The sequence below is a fragment of the Neofelis nebulosa genome, chromosome 16 (genome assembly GCF_028018385.1).
Source record: "Neofelis nebulosa isolate mNeoNeb1 chromosome 16, mNeoNeb1.pri, whole genome shotgun sequence".
NCBI lineage: Eukaryota > Metazoa > Chordata > Mammalia > Carnivora > Felidae > Neofelis > Neofelis nebulosa.
The window spans coordinates 13224232-13241540 of NC_080797.1; the positions used below are offsets into that span (position 1 = coordinate 13224232).

Here is a 17309-nt window from a genome sequence, read left to right on the forward strand (position 1 = left end):
TCTGGTGTCACAGAGCAAGCTGGGGCACACAGGGACCTCAGATGGCTGCCGGAGGCCCTGGACAGCAGGAGGGCATGGCTCTCGGAAACGGTGACCCAGCCCCTCCCAACACCAAGCAGCCCTAGACCTCCAACACCAGAGCCGCCCCCCACCCCAGACTCTGGGGGGAGGACACAGGCCCTGTTCTCCCTCCAGGTGTCCAGCTGGAAGACCCTGCCCCGCCCCCACCCAGAGCAGCTCTCACCTGCTGCCATGCACCAGAGCAGAAGCTGCCTCCACCCTGGACATCAGCACGTGGGGTTAGGTCCCCAGCTCCTCCCAGGCCCCCGTACTGACATAAGGAAGAAAGCCAGCCCTGAAACTGAAACCCAAACCCGACATTCTGGTTCTTCAGCACCTGCAAGCCCTGTGGCCTCCTCCAGTGTCAGAGTTAACACCCAGAAAAGCCCAAAGCATGAACCCAACAGCAGGGTCACTGTGGGCCTGGCTATCTGCTGCACAACATACTCCTGGCATAGAACATCACAGTTATTAGCCACAGTAGGACCTGTTCCCATCACCAACCCTGCTGCTTCAGGTTGTGACCTGCTGCAGCCCACAGACCTGAGCATACACCTGAGCTGGGGCATGCCCGGGCCAGGCCACATCCACCACCCGAAGCAGGGTGCTCAGGAGTGAGGGCACACCCACCTGAGGCAGGGAACACCTGGGCTAGCACGCGGCACCTCCCTGTGGCCACACAGTGTGCCCGAGGCTTGGGTGCAGCCGGCACAGAGCTCACTAACCAGTGTCCTCTCCAGGGTCCCCCCTCAGCCTCAGCAGCTGTTTGGGAGAAATCACCTCACTCACGCGGATGCAGGCTTAGATCTAATTATGTGGCACCCCAGTGACCCCAGTACTGGGATGAGTAGTGTCCCCCCAAATTCCCATCTACCCAGAACATGTGACTGTGAACTTATTTGGAAACAGGGTCTTCACAGACTTAATCAACTAAGGTGAGGTTGTACTAGATGGGAGTGGGACCTAATTGTGTGACTGGTGTCCTTCTGAGAGGAGGGATTTGGACACAGGCACACAGAGGGGAGAAGGGGACAGAGCCTGGAACTATGCATCTACAGGCCCAGGGGCACCAAGGACCGGCAGCACCCAGCAGAAGCTGGAAGAGACAGAAAGCCTCCTCCCCTAGAGCCTTCGGAGGGCGCCTGGCCCTGCCACACCTTGATTTTGGACTTCTGGCCTCCAGAACAAGTGGAGAATGAATGTTGTTTAAGCCTCCAGTCTGTGGTCGTTTGTTACAGCCGCTGCTGGATACTAACTCACCCTTGAGAGCGTGGAGGTCACCAGCCTAGTGCAGACCAGCCCCTGGGGGGCCAGAGACTTGCCGCGGACTCAGGCATTTGGGGGGAGCTAGAGTCAAGGGGCAGCATCTGGGTTATCAGGAAAGGGAAGGCAGAGGCTGAGGGAGGCGGGGGAGGAAGGAGGAGGTGCATGTGTTTCCCGAAGCCCGAGAGTAACAGCCGTACTTACAGTTGGGCCCAGAATGAAAGGCCCCGAGCGGCTGGGCTGCGGGGCTCCCTCGGGTGTGCTGGCCCCAGGAGAAGCCCTACGCGGACACCAGGGAAGCGCGTGCACACCCCACAGGGCTGCAGACACACCGCTGCCAGTGGCCCAAAAGTGACCACGGCTAGCAAAACACAGTCTTTGAAAAACAAAACCAACCAAAAAATAAGTATTTGGCTCTGTAAATTTCCATCATAAGAAACCACTCTAAATTGTCCCCGAGCTTTGTACAAAGCCTGGTGCTGGGCATCCTCCAGGGGCTCCGGCCCCAGAGCCCTACCCAACACACCAGCCCAACACAATCCCGTCGGGTGCTTTGGAAACACAGCATGAAATGGTACACAAGGCATTTTAAGACACTGGAGTTTATTTCCTATGGACGTTTCTTTTTTAAAAAAAATATAATAACTTAGTTTGCATCTTACAACATTTCCAATCAGTCAGGGAGTCCTTGGCCAGGACCTCGTGGGGTCAGACGTGGCTTGTGCGCCGGGGAGCACAGGTCCAAGCGCCCGCTGTGGCAGCAGCGGTGGCCACCCACAGTCACTCTGTGCCCATCTCGCAGGGGTTCAGGCCCTTCTCCTCAGCATCCTTGTACATCCTTTGGAAGTCCTTGAAGCGCGGGGCGCAGCCAAGGTGGGCCTCCCCAAAGTGTATGTGGCCCGTGAAGAGGAACTCCCCACGTCCGGGCCTCACACCACACTCCAACAGCGTGGTGACGTGCCCCTGCCAGCCACCGCCCTCTGGGGCTGGCCGGAAGACAGTGCTCTTCTGCCGGTACAGCCGGTTCACGTGCAGGTGGATGGCAGACTCCTGCTGCTCTGGTTCGTGGGTGACGTCCTGGATGGAGCCTCGGACGACTACGGAGGCAAGAACACAGGAGTCAGTGGGGTCACCAGGGGTGACCCTGCGGGGGCTGACCCTGAATTCTGCATTCCAGAAATCCCATTAGAAAGAACAGTTCACACATTTGAGGCCCTCTAGGGGTTGTCCCTGCCACTCAGACTCTGTCAGGGATAACAGCCATATAAGTGGGGAGAAACAGAAGACAGAAGTCACATTGTGTGCATCAATGTTTCAAGTTAGAACAAGACACAACCGCAATTAACACACAACATCTACTGCCGCCCTGTATCCAGGTGGGACAGAAACGGGGCAGCTCAGAGGGGAGGGGGTGATGGGAGGGAGCTGGGCAGAGCAGGCCCAGGGCAAGGTCCCCCATCCTCCAGATGCAGGACCAAAACGTGGAAAGGAGCTCTGCACTCCCACCACACTACTGCCCTCTGAGCTGGAGGCGCTCAGAGCAGGGTCCAGCCGGGCTGCCTTCCCCCCGCCCAGAGTGCTTCCCCCCCACCCCGCTGCCCAAGAGCAAAAGCACGCGGCTGAGTCCTGATCTCAGCCCCGGGGCCCCCAGGCTCCTCGGACCCCCAGGACCAGGAACTCCTGCTGGAGCGTCCACAGGGGCCCAGAGGAGAGCAGGACTCTGAGGTGAGGCTAGACCATGCCTTGGAGGAAAATGCTCAGTGACCACCTTAAATAGGACTCCCACCCCTCTCATCTGGCACAGATCCGTCCCTCCCCTATTACACCTCCAAGCCCAATGCCCTCAGCCGTCTCCTCCCCAAGCTGAGTGCCAGCACCGGAAGGCCCTCCCAGGCCCAAGCGGGGCTCTTGACGTGTGGCAGGAGCACGAGGACACTTACCGAAGTCGCTGGTGCAGACCGCCAACAGCACCTCTGTGTCGCTGCAGGGGCGGCACGGGGCTGCGGGGAGAGAACAGGGTTAGGAGTAGGGTCTGCGGGACACAGACCCCGCTCACACCCACCAGGTCCCGTAAGAGCTCTGACCTCAGGGAACAGGACAGAGGACCCAACCTTGGCCACCACACGGGGTGCAGGCGCTGATGAATCCAGGGAACCCCAAGCGCAAGATGTGGCTATGAAGGGCGTGCACCGCACCCCGAGGGACAGTGGGCGTCCGTGCTGGTCCCCACCTAGCTTGTTGGTGCAGCAACTGCTGGGCCCCGGGGTAAACCACTCTCCCAGGTCCATCACCAACGGGAAACCAACCTGAGCTGGTCGGAAGCTACGTCCCCCACACCAGCCTGGCTGAGAGTCGCCTCCTTCCCAGCCTCCACAGCCACACCAGCCACTCACACAACACCTGTTCCCCAGGTCCCCATCTGTAGCCGAGACCAGAAGGTCAGGGCACTGGTTGCCGAAGGTGTCGGTGAGCATCGAGGGTCACGTCTGCAGGCCGAGGCCGTGGGGCTCTCGTCCAAACAAGTCCCAGCCATCAGCACAGCCCCCCTCCCCAGACCCCTGACCTCAGACCAGATCACTGCCTGCAAACACCATCTACGGCAAGCCTGGTTCACAGAATCCCCAAACCCCCACAGCCTGGCAGGGCAAGGGTGGGGGCTGGCTTCCTCCAGCCAAACCAGGCCCCACCCCACTAACTTCTACCCCAGCACAGTCCTCACCCTAACTTCCTCAGATCGGGTGAGGCCTCAAGAAAGGCGGGGGGGCACAAGCCTCTGGCAACTCCCCCCAGACCACGGCACTCCCAACCCAGCACTGGATTTGGGAGGACACAGCATGAATTGGCAGTCACACTGCACTTTTCAAGGCCTCTGCCCCCTGGCCGCTGAGCCTCTAGAGTCTGGCACAAATCCTCCCAGCTCAGGCAAAGGTTAGGTATGAAGTCTTGCTGGAATAAGACCACCTTCTCAAGGCCCCGGAACGTCCTGGCTTTGGCATTTGCTGGCCCTCACACACGAACTGGGCGAGCAGTCACCTGCACCCTGGCGGCAGCCGACTCGAGGCCTCGGGGGCAAGGCCAGGCACCGAGCAGCTAGAGCTCAGAGAGGCCTTCTGGTGCGCGGGGCACAGGGTCTGTGCTGCCCTAGGCAGCACAGGGTCTCTGCGGACCCCAGGGGGTGGACAGGAGTTTCCAAGCACTGGCCCTGGTGGTCCTGCCCTGGGCAGGGGAGGATGTGTGTGCCCCAGGCCAGCTCAGGGGGACGTGACTCATTGGCCCACACACTGCCTGCCGCTTCTATCAGGTTCTCGGGAACCTGGTGAAGCTACAGGACTAGCAGAGCCGGTTGGGTGTGTTGAAGCCTGGCCAGCCTGGCCGAGAGGATGTCCTACCCAGCTCCAAATCCCAAAGACTGCTGCCCACCTGGGGCACTTTGCTTCCATGTATAGACCCCCAGCCTCAAGGCCTCTCTTAAAAAAGAAGGCAGCCCACTGGGGGTGCCCTACCCTGCACGCCCCTCCAGCGGCCTGCTGCCCACACACACATAGGGCATGACGAGGCCGGGCTCTCCAGTTCTGCTCAAAGGCAAGGTCTAATTTCAGCACCTGTGCCAGGGGGTCAGAGGCGTCATCCTGGGCACCCCTCATAAAGCATCTGCCCAGGAGAGAGGAGCCCCAGCAGAGTCCCTGGGGGCCAGGCCTCTAGACGCTCCAAGTGAGGGTGGGTGGGAAGCTCGGTCCACACAAGCTCTCTAGAGGCACATCTCAGGTTCTGAGTCGGCCGAGACAGACCACAGGCAGTGCCCACAAAGGCAGCAGTGGTACAGCAACAGGCCCAGGCCACACCTGGCAGTCAGATACCCGGCCTGGCGGCCCGCAACTCACCAAGCCCGAGAGCGTGACCCTCTCCGTGGACACAGGCCCGGGGACGCCCGCTGAGGGCTAAGGAGGAAGGCGGCAAGGAGCCTGTCCGGGACGGCCACCTACTCACACCCCCACTGCACTGCCGAAGGTGTGGGGGTGCCTGGGGCACCGGCGGAGGGCAGTCAGCAGCCCGCAGATCCTCCCACCAGAAGCCTCAGGGAGCCGATACCACCACAGCTGAGCTAATAAAGTGCCACCCTGGAGACTTCCCTCATAATTCTGAGTTTTACGAAGCACAGGTCACCTCATTGGAAAATCCAGTCTGTGGATGCCAAGAGAAGCAATCTGGAAACAATTATTAATCGGAGTTGGGCTCATAAAGGCAGTGGAATGTGCTGGTTTCGGACACACTGAATCTCGTTTCCTTGCAGGGGAAGGTGAGGAGGGAGCAGCCAAGAGCCCAGTTGGGTTTACGGTTCTTTGAGAGGGGTTGGCTGAGGTGTGGGCATCTTAGGGAGAGTCTTCCGGAATGTGCACAAAATGAACTGAAGAAGGAAAACACAGGGTCAGGGAGAGCAGCTGGGGCTACTGCAGGGACCCAGGTGAGGACGGCAGGTGCAGGCGGGAGGACGGGGGGGGGGGGGGGGGGGGTTGGGGGGGAGGGGTTGGGGGGGGGGAGGGCAGCACGCTTCATGCTAGGCCCTGGCCTGGGACAGGTCTGCAGATGGCCGCACGCTGGTCTGGCAGGAAGGACAACCAGGCAGACACATACAACTTTCAAAGGGAACACTGTGCATGAGGACATCCGCTGGGGTCATCACTGCAGCCAGTGACAGGTGGCAGGTTTGGTGGGTGCAGCACTGCACAGGGAGGGGACACGGCCGGCACGGGGCTGGTGTGAGCTGAGGCCCAGCTGCCACATGAGGTTCTGGAGCCTCCTCCTCTTTCACCACAGCCAGCTGCGGGCTGGTGCCACCCCGAGGTGGTCAGCCACCGCGGGGATATCTCAATCTCCCCCACCTCTCCTCCTGGCCTGTTGCCACCCCACCCTGTTCCTGCTGAGAAAGCAGGTGGATGCCACACGCTTTCATCCCAGGAGTGCAGAGATGGGCGAGATGAAAGATAATTACAGAAAATAAACGATCCTTTGGGGGAAAAATCTCTTCTCTCCTTTTCTGCTTCTAGGACATAATGAGGCTTCTTTCGACTTCTGCTGACCTTTGCCACTCATCCCCCACAGCCCATCAGGGCCACCACCAAACCGAGAGAGCTCCTCAGTGGGGGGCTCTGTACCCACCCAGCCCACCCCTCGAGCATCATTCACCACCCCCCCCCAACACATCAAACACAGCAAGTTTGACCAGGGAAGGGGGATGGAGCACACTGGAAACCGCGTGACTCGGGCTACTGGCCAGCAATCCCAATAACTTTCATGCATTAATGGCCAGCACCGTCCCCTCTCGCTGTGGGTCTAAAATGCCACTGTCTTCCCACCTCATCTGCTCAAGGAAGCCTGCTCTGGGTAGGCATCACATGGACCCCAAACCCCTAGCCCCAGAAGGTAGATGTGGCCAAGCCAGTAAGCCCCTGCTGTTCAGCTCCCGGAGGAATAAAAGAACAGACTGGAATCAGGGGTCCACCTGGGCTGCCCCAGGCAAACCAAGGAGAAGGTTTGTCTCCACCCCCTAGAACCAGACAGAGCAACCCCTGCCATCCTTCACTGGCCACCACCACACATCCCCAACCCTACTGGGCAACAGAGGGTCCTGGTGTGCCTGCTTCCCCACGTACACCAGGGCTCTGGGGAGGACGGCCCCCAGACAGCCCGGCCGGGTTCCAGGAGTGGCCTAGAGTTTCATCCATTAGTTAGCTGGATCTGGCCACTTGCCCACCTTTCGTGTCCTGCCAGAGTTTTTCAGCAACTGCGTTACTCAGATGCCCTGGTGAAGCCCATGGAGGAGGAGGAGGAGGAGGAGGAGGAGGAGGAGGAGGAGGGCAGGGTGGGGAAAGGAGGCTCGATCCCGCACGCCCCCCCCAACCCCTCAGGTCACCTCCTACCACCCACCCCTCAATCTGCGCCTGTAAGGAGTGGCCTGCCTCTCCATTCTGGCCTTTTCTTGGGTGTCAGTGCATCTCAGACCATACCAGGAAGCTGGTTATTCAAGTGCACACCAGGCGACCGCACTCACTGCAAACACTCCCAAGCGGGACCATCCGGGGCCGTGAGGCTCACACACATCTCTCATCCGGGAGCCTCTCTGTTTTCAAGTCAGCACAAACTAGAAGCTACTATGAGCCACCAGTGAGGGAGAAGGCTCATCCACCTCTGCAGCAGGCAGGATCACTGACCGCCCAGCCCACAGGCACCTGCACACCTCCACGTCACAGGTACCCAGGCTCCAGCTTCACCCAAGTTTCCTGCAGCTGCGGCCAGGGCCAGAACAGGAGAGAGCCGGGAGCCACACACTACCATCTGAGAGCCTGCCTGGCCCGGCAGACATCATTGCTGCCAGATGGCTGGCACCGACATTCCACATTACATACCCATTCCTTTGGCATTAAAGGCTTAGGAGCCCATCCCCTGATGAAAGGCAAATACCCTGGGGAGAAGGACGCACGAGCCTCCCCAGAGCCTCGCTGCCCCTCATCTCCCTCAGGCTGAGAAAGTGCTGAGCCCCCAGGAAGGGCCCAGAATCTGTGCCTGTTTCTATCCCAGCTCCTAGAACCCCACACACATCTGAGTCCCCACCCCCAGTTCTGACAGTTGCTAAGTTTCTGGGCTGTCCCAGGCCTGATTCCTGGCCAACGCACAGACGCACGTTCATACCCCACTATCCACGGGGTGCCTGGATCTCTGCAGGCCCCGGATTTAAATAGACGCTCCAGGGCCCAGTGGGCATACGTCAGGGGTGGGGGAGAGGTAAGAAGGGAACCCCTGGGCCACCCAGACTGCCCAATGCCCAGCCACAGCTGAACGTCCTCCATGGGGTCTCGAGAGATGCACAGAGGGCAAGCAGAGGCTGTGACCAGACAACCCACCATCATGCAGGACCTTGTCCTGGCAGCCCCACTGGAACCTAGGGCAGCCCAACCACTGATCCCACAGGCCTCTCCCAAATCTGCTCACTGTCCTGGCCTGAAAACAGGGACCAGGGGAACCTGGGGTGCACAGACCCTGCCCACAAGGAGAGGGAGAGAGACTAAGTCTCTGGTCCCCGAGGGCGGAGCCATGGTCTCTGAGTCATCCCAGCCCATGGCCACCCTTGTGCATTTTCCTTCTGGACAAATGGAAGCGCTCAGGTGCCCAACAAAGAAACAACTGGCTACACAGGCAGCGCCAGCATCTGGTAAGAATGACCCACCAGGTGGAAGGAAGCTCAAGCCACAAGAGAACAGGGACCAGCAGCAAATATCTTTAAAGGGCCATCAACATTCAATCAGTAAGAGGCGTCAGTGGAGCATGGGACTCCTGATCTCGGGGTTGTGAGTTTGAGTCCCACGTTGGGTGTAGAGATTACTTAAAAATAAAATGTTTCAAAAAAAAAAAAAAAAAAAAAGGAATTGTTAACAAGTTTCTAACATCTGCTTCACTCAGCCACAAGCATTAAATTCGGTGACTGGGTTTTTCCAGATTTTGTTTTTATTATTAGTTTATCTCCAGGTCCCCTACAGCGAGACTGGGGTACCCTCCTCTAGCTCTCTAACCCACCCTCCTATAGCTGGTCATCAAGATAAAGGCTGTTATGTTTAAAATATCATTCAGGTCCTGAGATTTACAGCAGCTTCCAGTGCTACCTTTCCGAGTGGGGGTCTTACCCGGGCAGCTGGCACTGGGAGGGGGTGGAGGTCCTACCCGGGCAGTTGGCACTTGGAGGGGGGCAGGGTCCTACCCGGGCGGCTGGCACTGGGAGGGAAGCAGGGGTCCTACCCGGGCGGCTGGCACTTGGAGGGGGAAGGGGGTCCTACCCGGGCGGCTGGCACTCAGAAGGGGGCGGGGGTCCTACCCGGGCAATCCTACACTGAAGTTCTCCAACACACCGGTTTAGTTTGAGAGAGACTGAAGGTTTTGAAAACTGATCTGAGCCAAGAATGCAGAACAATAAAATGCAGATTCACATACAGGAGAAAAGTCTACATTTCAAATCCTAGCAGATCTGTTTTACTCGAATTAAACATCTTATTTACTAAAATGTGGAGATTATACTATTCTTGGAGACGACCCACCCCTCAAACCAGGTGTCTCTGCCTTAGCACTGCAGACACTTGGGCCCGGGTCACTCCTTGTACTGGGACCGCCGCGTGTACTGGGGGTGGTAGCAGCATTCCTCCCTGGCCTGCACCACTCAATGCCATGGCACCCCTACCTGCCCATCATCTGGGCCAGCTGGTCACCTGGAGAATGGCCTTCTTGGAACCTACTCACAGGACAATCCAAGCTCACACCCCCTCAACCAGTAGGCGTCTCGCCACAACCAGCTTCGGGACTGACACAAGTGGGACACTAGGACCCCCACCCCACACACTTGGACCCCAGGAGGTCATCTATGCCTTGGAGCAAGGGCCACGCTTGGCATGGGTGTCTATATAAGACGAGGACTTCAGTCCTTCTTCATGGCACATGGGGCGAGACCCACCCCACGTGAGAGCTCTGGAGGCCACTCACTCCTCCTCAGTCTCTGTCTCTGGAACTTTTCAGAGACCAACGCCACCCTCCACACAGGGCCCTGCCAAGCTGTCTGCCAACTCACAGTCCCCACGTGCGCACACACGCGCACACACACACACACACACACACACACACCCTTGGCTGCTGAGGGGACTCCTGCCAGCACCACAACGAGAAGGGCTCTGCAGTGGAGAAGGCTCCTCGAGGGCCGGCCTCACGGGAACCCCAGAGAGGTCCTCACTCACCTCACTAACCCGGGTGAGCTCCTGTGCTGCCTGACTCGCCCCCGCCCCCCCCCAAACACACACAGCCCCTCTCCTGGCACGCTGCCGTTGTCTCCACTCCACATGGGGTGGTCCTTGTAACACCCACCCACAAAATGCCTCCGGAAGCTGGTACCAGCTCCACAATTCAGGTCAGCAAGGCTCTGCACCTCTCTGGAGAGTGAATCACCCTTGGCTCCCACCCAAAACTCGACATGTCAGAGGCTGCAGCTGATGTCAAAAACACGCAGCCAATCCACATATCAGAAGAAACACAGGGGCGGTGGGAACAGCCACAGCACCCATTTCCGATTACAGTCCCGAGCACAGAAGAGGAGCAGGGAGCCAGGACCACACCCCATCACGGCTCTCAGGTCCAACCTATGGCCGTTCTCAGGGCACGTGTGTTCACCCTCCTCAAACACGCCTCCTGAGACTGCGTTGTTTCCCCACGTGCAAAACACCCACAACACTAACGGGGCCACACACGTCCAATGCCCATCGCACGGGGGGCCCATCTGCCAGCAGCAGGCGGGTTCTCACAGCGACCATGGGAGAGGAACCTCCCGTCCCTACTGCCCTCCCCGCCCCGGAGGTTGCCACTCACCTGACTGGGCACGCAGGTCTGACTCCGCGTGCCGGCTGGTCAGCTCGTACTGGAAACCCGTGGTCCTCCGGCTGATGTCCTGCTGGGGCGTTGCCTCCACGAACAGGCCCCTCTGCTCGAAGCCAAAGCAGTGCACCTGGCGGGGCCCGCGGTCCCCGTCCCGCACCAGCAGCTGCAGCTCTCCAGTTTTTTCCAAATAAATATTGGCGCCCGAGGAGTCCCTGAGGGGCTTGATGCACAGAGTCAGGTGTCGTCGGGAGGGCGGGAAGGTGTTGGGCCGCACGTTGACGATGAGAGCCCCAGTCGGGTACATCCACTCTACAGAGCCCGCCGAGCACCGTAGGTACACCTGCTCCACCTCCTTCCTGTGGGCCTCGTGCGTCAGCCCGCTGCAGAGGGGACACGCGTCAGCCGGGGCCTGGCACCCCACATGTACCCGCCTGGGGGACGCCTGCCCAGGTGCATGAGCAGCCCCTCACCCCCACCTCTGCCCTGCTGCAAGGGGCCGTTTCCAGAGAGGGACAGTCCCCTCCGGCAGGCCTGCCCCAGAGAGTCACGGTGAGACGGGCTCACGCCCTGATGCGCGTAGACAATGTTTGTCTCAGACCCTCTCAGCACCTCGACACTCCATCTGCCGGCCTTCAAGGCTGCAGCACTGGGCGCCCATGCCCTGGGGGCTCCCCGCGTCAGGGTGGTGATGCATGCAATGGGGGAAGAACCACGGAAGGGGGGGCCTTCTGGAACACGTTCAAGGACACACCAACAGGACTCTGGCACAAACCCGAGTTCCAGATGACCAACCGAGGGCCAGGAACGATGGCAGATTCCCACTGAGTGTGAAAACAAGGAGCGGTTCACTTGGTCCAGAGAGTAGCTTTGAAACCAAATAGGAATGTTAGCAGCTTGGGGGGGGGGGGGGGGGGCTGGAGGTTGTTGGTGACTTTTGTCTTTAGCACCTCACAGATAGGGGCAAGTGTTTCCATTTGCAAACCTGAAGACCCTGCATTGCCAATCATATCTTCAAAAATAAACTCAAATATCATCACAGCAAATTACAAAAGTAAGGTAATGGTCCTCCATGGGGGAGAGGCATGGGAGGGAATGCGTGAACAAGCCACAGGAGAGAGACGCAAACAGTGAGCAGACCATTCACCTTCCCAAGGGGAAGCTTCTGCCAAGTTAATCTCACTCCTAATAAATGCTAAATAGGAAAAAATGAAGTCTGTACACTCTTCGTGAGACAGGTCTTGAGTAAAGTCATTACGTTATGTTTTCAAGAAATTGAAACCATCAAAAACGTTAAAGTTTCCCCTACTCAAAATTTTAATGTGAATGTCAGCTTGTGCTGATGGTTACGTCATAACCACCAAGCAGCCCTGGAACTCAACCAATGACTTCAACCAAGTGTTTTATTACATGAAATTTTGTTCTGATCGGATCTCAGACAGGTTCACCCACATTCTTAGGATTTTTATGTGTAATAAACAATGCTATATTCAGAGCCCAGGCCTGGGTGAGTTACCAGAAACCCTTTCTACAGAGGAGAAAACACGTAACATATGGTTTGCATTTACTGTTGGTGACTCATGCTCTGGGCTCCAAAAAACCTCACTTTTCATTCGATGGCCAGCTGTGGGCTGGGGCTGCACAGTCATCCTGCAGACCACATCAGAGGGAGGTGTCAAGGAGGTGACCCCCCCCAACCCCGCTCCCCGCCCCCGCAAGGCCCTGGGTCACTAGCAGCCGGCCTGGCCTCAGACGCCTACCAGAGCCACACACGCAAAACAGACTTACAAATTACAGTCAAATAAAACTCATATAAGCTCCTCTGACACATATGTGTGGACGAGCAAAATTATAGTGCTGTGTGAAAAAATTAGACTAAATGGTAAGTGGTTGACACAGATGACTATAATCACCTCTGCTCTCGGGCAGCCAAAACAAACTTTATCACAGTGTCCCTCCTCTCCTGTCTCCAGCCTCAAGGGGCAGCTGGACACTTGCCCTGTGCCCAGACACCAATCCTCAAAGCTCTCTCCCCTAAAAACCATCCTGTCCAGGCTTCACTTTCCTCTCCGTCGGGGAGGGACCCTGGGGCTCAAGGGAAAATAAAGCCCATACCAAAGGCTTCGGATACTTCTCACTAAGTCACTTTAATCCAAACAGTGGACAGGGAAACAGAGAGGTCCACACCCCACCCATATCTTAGGCAAGGGCAGAGGGAACGCTTGTGGGGGACAGATGGCCAGCCCATGGCTGTCCCCAGCCTGCACAGATGACCCTGTACATCTTGTGCACTACAGCCGGCTCCATTTATTCATAGGTCACTCGACTATAGGAGGACCGGGAACAACACAAAAGTGGACTTAGAAGAAATGTCCACCCTTTACCTGACGTCTTCACTGCCACCCAGAGAACTGTCTATGCCCATCCCAGGGTCCACAGCCAACACGCCCCTCCGTTCTGCTCCCCCTCATGTTCTCCTGAAGGACTGAGATCAACAAGACGTGAGCCAGGCACTCAACACAGGAGCGTTCACATGAAGGTCGGTAGCATGTGATGTGCAAGACCGCCACTCAGATGCTCACCGACTCTGATCAGCCTGGGACCCCACTGAGCCTTTAATGAAAGAAATCAAGGACTCGGAGCCTGTCTGGTGCTCACCAGAACATCTAGCTAAATCTCTCACCTCTAGGTTTCCAGCACCACAGCAAACCTGAAAAAACTTCTGTTTATGCAAAATTGCTGGAGGTGCAAAAATGTGCCACATCTGTGATGTCACTGATGGTGGCATTAATGATTTTCACATGGCATGCAAGTGACACACTAATCAGGCAAAAATAAGATAGCTGCTTTCTGATGTGATGAAGCTAGACAGAAAACACTCTGGTTCTAGTCACTCTTACGGAGCTGACGACACTGATTGATCTTGGGCTATTTAAACTAGATTCCTTTATTTCTCAAAAAACAACAACAACAAAAAAGAGTCTGCCAGTGTCACTCCCCAGGGAAGTGCAGACACACCTTCAGGCAAAGGACAGCAAATTCCAAACCGACATGGGACTTTCTGCAGGGGTCAGTGTGGTGGCAGCAGGGTTCTTACTACTCACACCCACAGCCTGGCTCACCTGAGTCACCAGGAGTAAACTATGGTCTCTTGTTCACTTAAGTCAGGAAGAGCTTCGATCAAGGGCGAAACCCAGAGGTTATCACTGGGGTTACCTTTCATCTCCCCACCCAGTAGGAGAGCTAGCGAAGGTATGACAGACCCACAAACCCTGCCGACGGCAGTGGGAAGGTTCGTGGTCCACCTTTACAACCACAGCCTAATAAAGATCAGGGTGCTGTCCTGCCCCTGCACAAGGGACCGTGATTGCAAAACCTCCTGCTTAATTGCTTGGAAACACCCAGACACGCATTTCAGCCTGTCAAATGTGAGTGGCCAGTATCATAAAGAGCAACTCCCTCCCTATCAGGGGATCGGAATGCACCCAGGGTATTGGGGCTCACACCACCCTGTGCTGTCTTTAGAACAGCTCATAAAAAGTCATAAATGTTACAGGAGTCTGCAGGCAAACCAGCAAACCCAAGTTTCCACAGCAAGGATCTGTCAGCTGATCTGCAAGGCATATTGATCGCTAGGGCAGCAATTACAATGGAAGGGGAGCTTATAATCCAGGAATGTGGCCTGGGCCTGTCTTCCGTCCAGATCCCACTGGGACAGCCCCTGCAGCCACCCTCCACCAGCAGACTCTGCCTTTGCGCCGAGTGGAGGGCAGCTGGAGGCAGTCCAAGACCCGGGGTATGTTAGCAAAGATGGAGAGAGGAGGGCAGCAGGTAAGCGTCCCTGCTTCTCCAGGTAGAAAAGAGGAGGCAGACCCCTGCTTGGTCCAGGAGCTGGTTGGCCCTATGACCAGCACTCACTCACAGCCCTCTCTGATCCCCAGGAGAGGCAGCCCCCTTCCAGGCACACAGTCCTCAGAGGGCCTGAAAGGGTGTCAGCTCCTCCTCTGGAAACTCAGGCTCCCAGGGTGGGACAGGCTTTCTGTTTCTGATCTGCTGAAGCAGGACACCCTAGACCTCAGTTTAGGGGTGCACTGATTCATCCAGCAGAAGCTGCAAGGCAGGGAGTTTAATTAGGAGCGTGGGGGAAAGGGCAGCCCTGGAAGAGTGTGTCAGAGTCAGAGGCTCCCAGCCAGCCCTGTGCTGGCGCCAGCATTCTGCAGGCCAGCCCTCCCCCAGAGCTCCAAGCTCGTGGCCCCAATCTTAGCAGCCCTGCATCCCAGCTCTGGTGTGTGTGCAAGGGAGGGAGGGCACCACAGGCCCGATCTCTGGAGCCCAGAACCGCGGCTTGGGCGGTGGGAAGTGGGGAGCAGAGAGCAGGGTGATTGCCAGTCTCCACAGAGAACTGGCTCTGTAAGTATCCAAGATGACCAGCGGCTGCCCTGCTCACACAGAGCCCAGCACCCTGGCACAACCCCCCAAGCTTCCCGGAAAAACTGTCTTCACTCAAAAAAAAACCCGTGACACCCTCCCCCCCCCCCCCCCCCCCACCTCACGCAGCAGCACGAGGTGTGTGCTGGCAGGAGTCTTCCCATCAGGTGTGAGGGCGAAGGGCTCGGGTAGAGGCCCTGCTCCACCGAGCACCCCGACCCCGCGACCCGAGGGCAGCCCCTGCCCACAGAGTTCCAGAGAAGGAGATGCGCATCCCTGAAAACTCCTGAACCGGCACCTTCCGCGGCACAAAACCGGCTTTTCCAACTGCGAGCAGAGCCGCCTGCCCGGAGCGACAGCGCCCTGGGCGGATGGCGGTTTCTCACCAAAGTAGCTGTGCCCTCAGGCGCCCCGCCCGCGTATACTTGTGATTTGCAACTCCTTTCTGCTTGTCACACTTCAGTTTAAAAAAAAAAAGTCCTCGGCTGCCACGGCGGAGGGGCGTGAAGGGGGGCTCCCCGAGCCCAGCGCGCGCGCTGCCAAGGGCGGCCTGACCTTCACCGGGGCCGGGGCGGGGATGCGGGACGCGGCGGGTCCCGCACTCGGCCCGCGCACAGGTGTCCGCCCGCGGGTCTCCGCGCGCACGGGAGCGGTCGGCACCCCGGCCCGCGCCAGGGCCCCCGCTCGGTCCTCCGAAGCCCCGCTCCCTCCCGCGGACCCGCCGGCCCTCCCTTCCCGCTCGGCCCTGAGCGCAGGCCCTGCTCCTCCCGCCCGGGGCGCGCAAGTCCTCGCCGCGGGCAGAGCCGGGAGGGCCGGAGAACCGACCCCCGCCCGCCTCCGATGCGGGGTCCGCGCGGGGCGAGCGGGCTGTCCGGCCGGGACCGACCCCGCCGCGCCGCGGGCGCACCTCCCTCTGGGCGTCCTCCGGGCCAGGGCACCGGGCCGCCGCGGGCTCTTTTGTTCTAGAACCGGGGGCGGGGGCGACGCGGACAGGACTCGGCCTGGAGAGCGGGCCCCAGAGTCCCCGCCCGGGGCAGCGCCCCCGCACGCTCGGCCGGCCGGAGCGGGGAGGGCACGGGAAGGGAGGCCAGGGGCCCCGAGGGCTGGGGGCGCGCCGGCGGACTCACCTCCCCTTCCAGCTGCACCGGTCGCTCGAGTACTGCGCGCCCGCGCCGCCCAGCAGCGCGCCCAGCAGCAGCAGCAGCAGCGGCGGCGGCGGGCCAGGGCCCGGGGCGGGGGGCCGCGGCCACAGCTGCCCCGCGCGCCCCCCGGCCGCCCGCGCCGCGCCCCGCATGCTCCGGCTCTGCCTGGCCGCCGACCCCGCGTCCGCGCCTGCCGAGCAGACCCTCCACCCGGCGCGGCCGGGCGGGCGGGGCTCCAGGTCCAGGCGAGTCACGTCGTGCGCCCCCCGCGCACCCGGCGCGGCTGCCCGCCCATCCCGGCCGCAGCCGGGGCCGCTGGAGCCGCTGGAGCCGCGGGAGCCGCGTAGGGAGCTCCGCGCCCGCCGCCGCCACCCGAGCCTCTGAAGCAGACGAGTCAGCGGTCCGTGTCCCGGCTCAGCTGGGGACCCGTCCCGCCCCCGTCCCGCCCCCGCCGGCCGCCCCGCCCCCGCCGGAACTCCGCCCCGTGCGCGCGCTGCGAGTGCTGCGAGTGCTGCGAGCCCCGCTCCCTGCGCGCCCTGGCCGGGAGTCCTGGGGCGGCCCCGCGGAGAGGAGGGGGCCGCCTGAGGGACCGGGAGGAGGGTCCGAGAGAGAGTCCCCAGCCGGGAGAGAACGGGGCAGCAGCACGCGCCCGGCCGGTACGCCGCGGGACGCGGAAGAAACCCGAGACCGCAAGTCTGTGCGACCTGAGCCGGCGCCGGGCCAGCGGGCGCGTCCGCAGCGGCTGCGCCGTGGCCCCATCGCGGAGACTGAGCCGGGAATGGCCGCTGCGCTGCGGTGGGGGCTCCTGGCCGGGCCACTATTACTGTGTGAGCGACCAGACTCCGTCAGGGACGTTCCTGATCCAAACCTGTGCTCTGCAGAGGTCCGGACTCTGCCCCGGTCCGCAGCCCGTGCGGGAGGGTAGGAGCCCAGCTGTGGTTGGAGATGAGACTGACCCACTGTTGAGCGCCCCGTGCACTCTAGAGCACCCACGTTCCCGAAGGGCTCTGGGCC

General features: G+C 59.7%; 1 protein-coding gene across 2 annotated transcripts; it reads right to left on the bottom strand.

Moving 5' to 3' along the window:
* Window positions 1-1909: 1909 nt before the first annotated feature.
* METRNL (meteorin like, glial cell differentiation regulator) lies at window positions 1910-16694 on the bottom strand. 2 transcript variants are annotated; one of them, XM_058702854.1, is made up of 4 exons: window positions 16281-16691; window positions 10720-11108; window positions 3264-3323; window positions 1910-2420 (listed from the first exon to the last, which is right to left on the bottom strand). In XM_058702854.1, exons 1-4 carry the CDS (start codon window positions 16445-16447, stop codon window positions 2104-2106), a joined length of 933 nt encoding a protein of 310 aa, XP_058558837.1. In that variant the 5' UTR covers window positions 16448-16691; the 3' UTR covers window positions 1910-2103. The 2 variants fall into 2 exon arrangements, with proteins under 2 accessions (XP_058558837.1, XP_058558838.1); XM_058702855.1 differs by lacking the exons at window positions 1910-2420; window positions 3264-3323 and adding an exon at window positions 5850-6075 and having other exon boundaries at window positions 16281-16694.
* Between the last annotated feature and the right edge of the window lie 615 nt (window positions 16695-17309).

Bases quoted from the DNA above. Each gene is read 5' to 3' on its own strand.
- METRNL (XM_058702854.1), bottom strand. From the start codon at position 16,447: ATGCGGGGCGCGGCGCGGGCGGCCGGGGGGCGCGCGGGGCAGCTGTGG. The intron at 3,324-10,719 runs GTGAGTGGCAAC...CTCTCCCCGCAG, and splicing joins AGACCTGCGTGCCCAGTCAG to CCCCGTGCCGCCCCTGCAGC. The intron at 2,421-3,263 runs GTAAGTGTCCTC...TTGCCTCCGTAG, and splicing joins GGTCTGCACCAGCGACTTCG to TCGTCCGAGGCTCCATCCAG.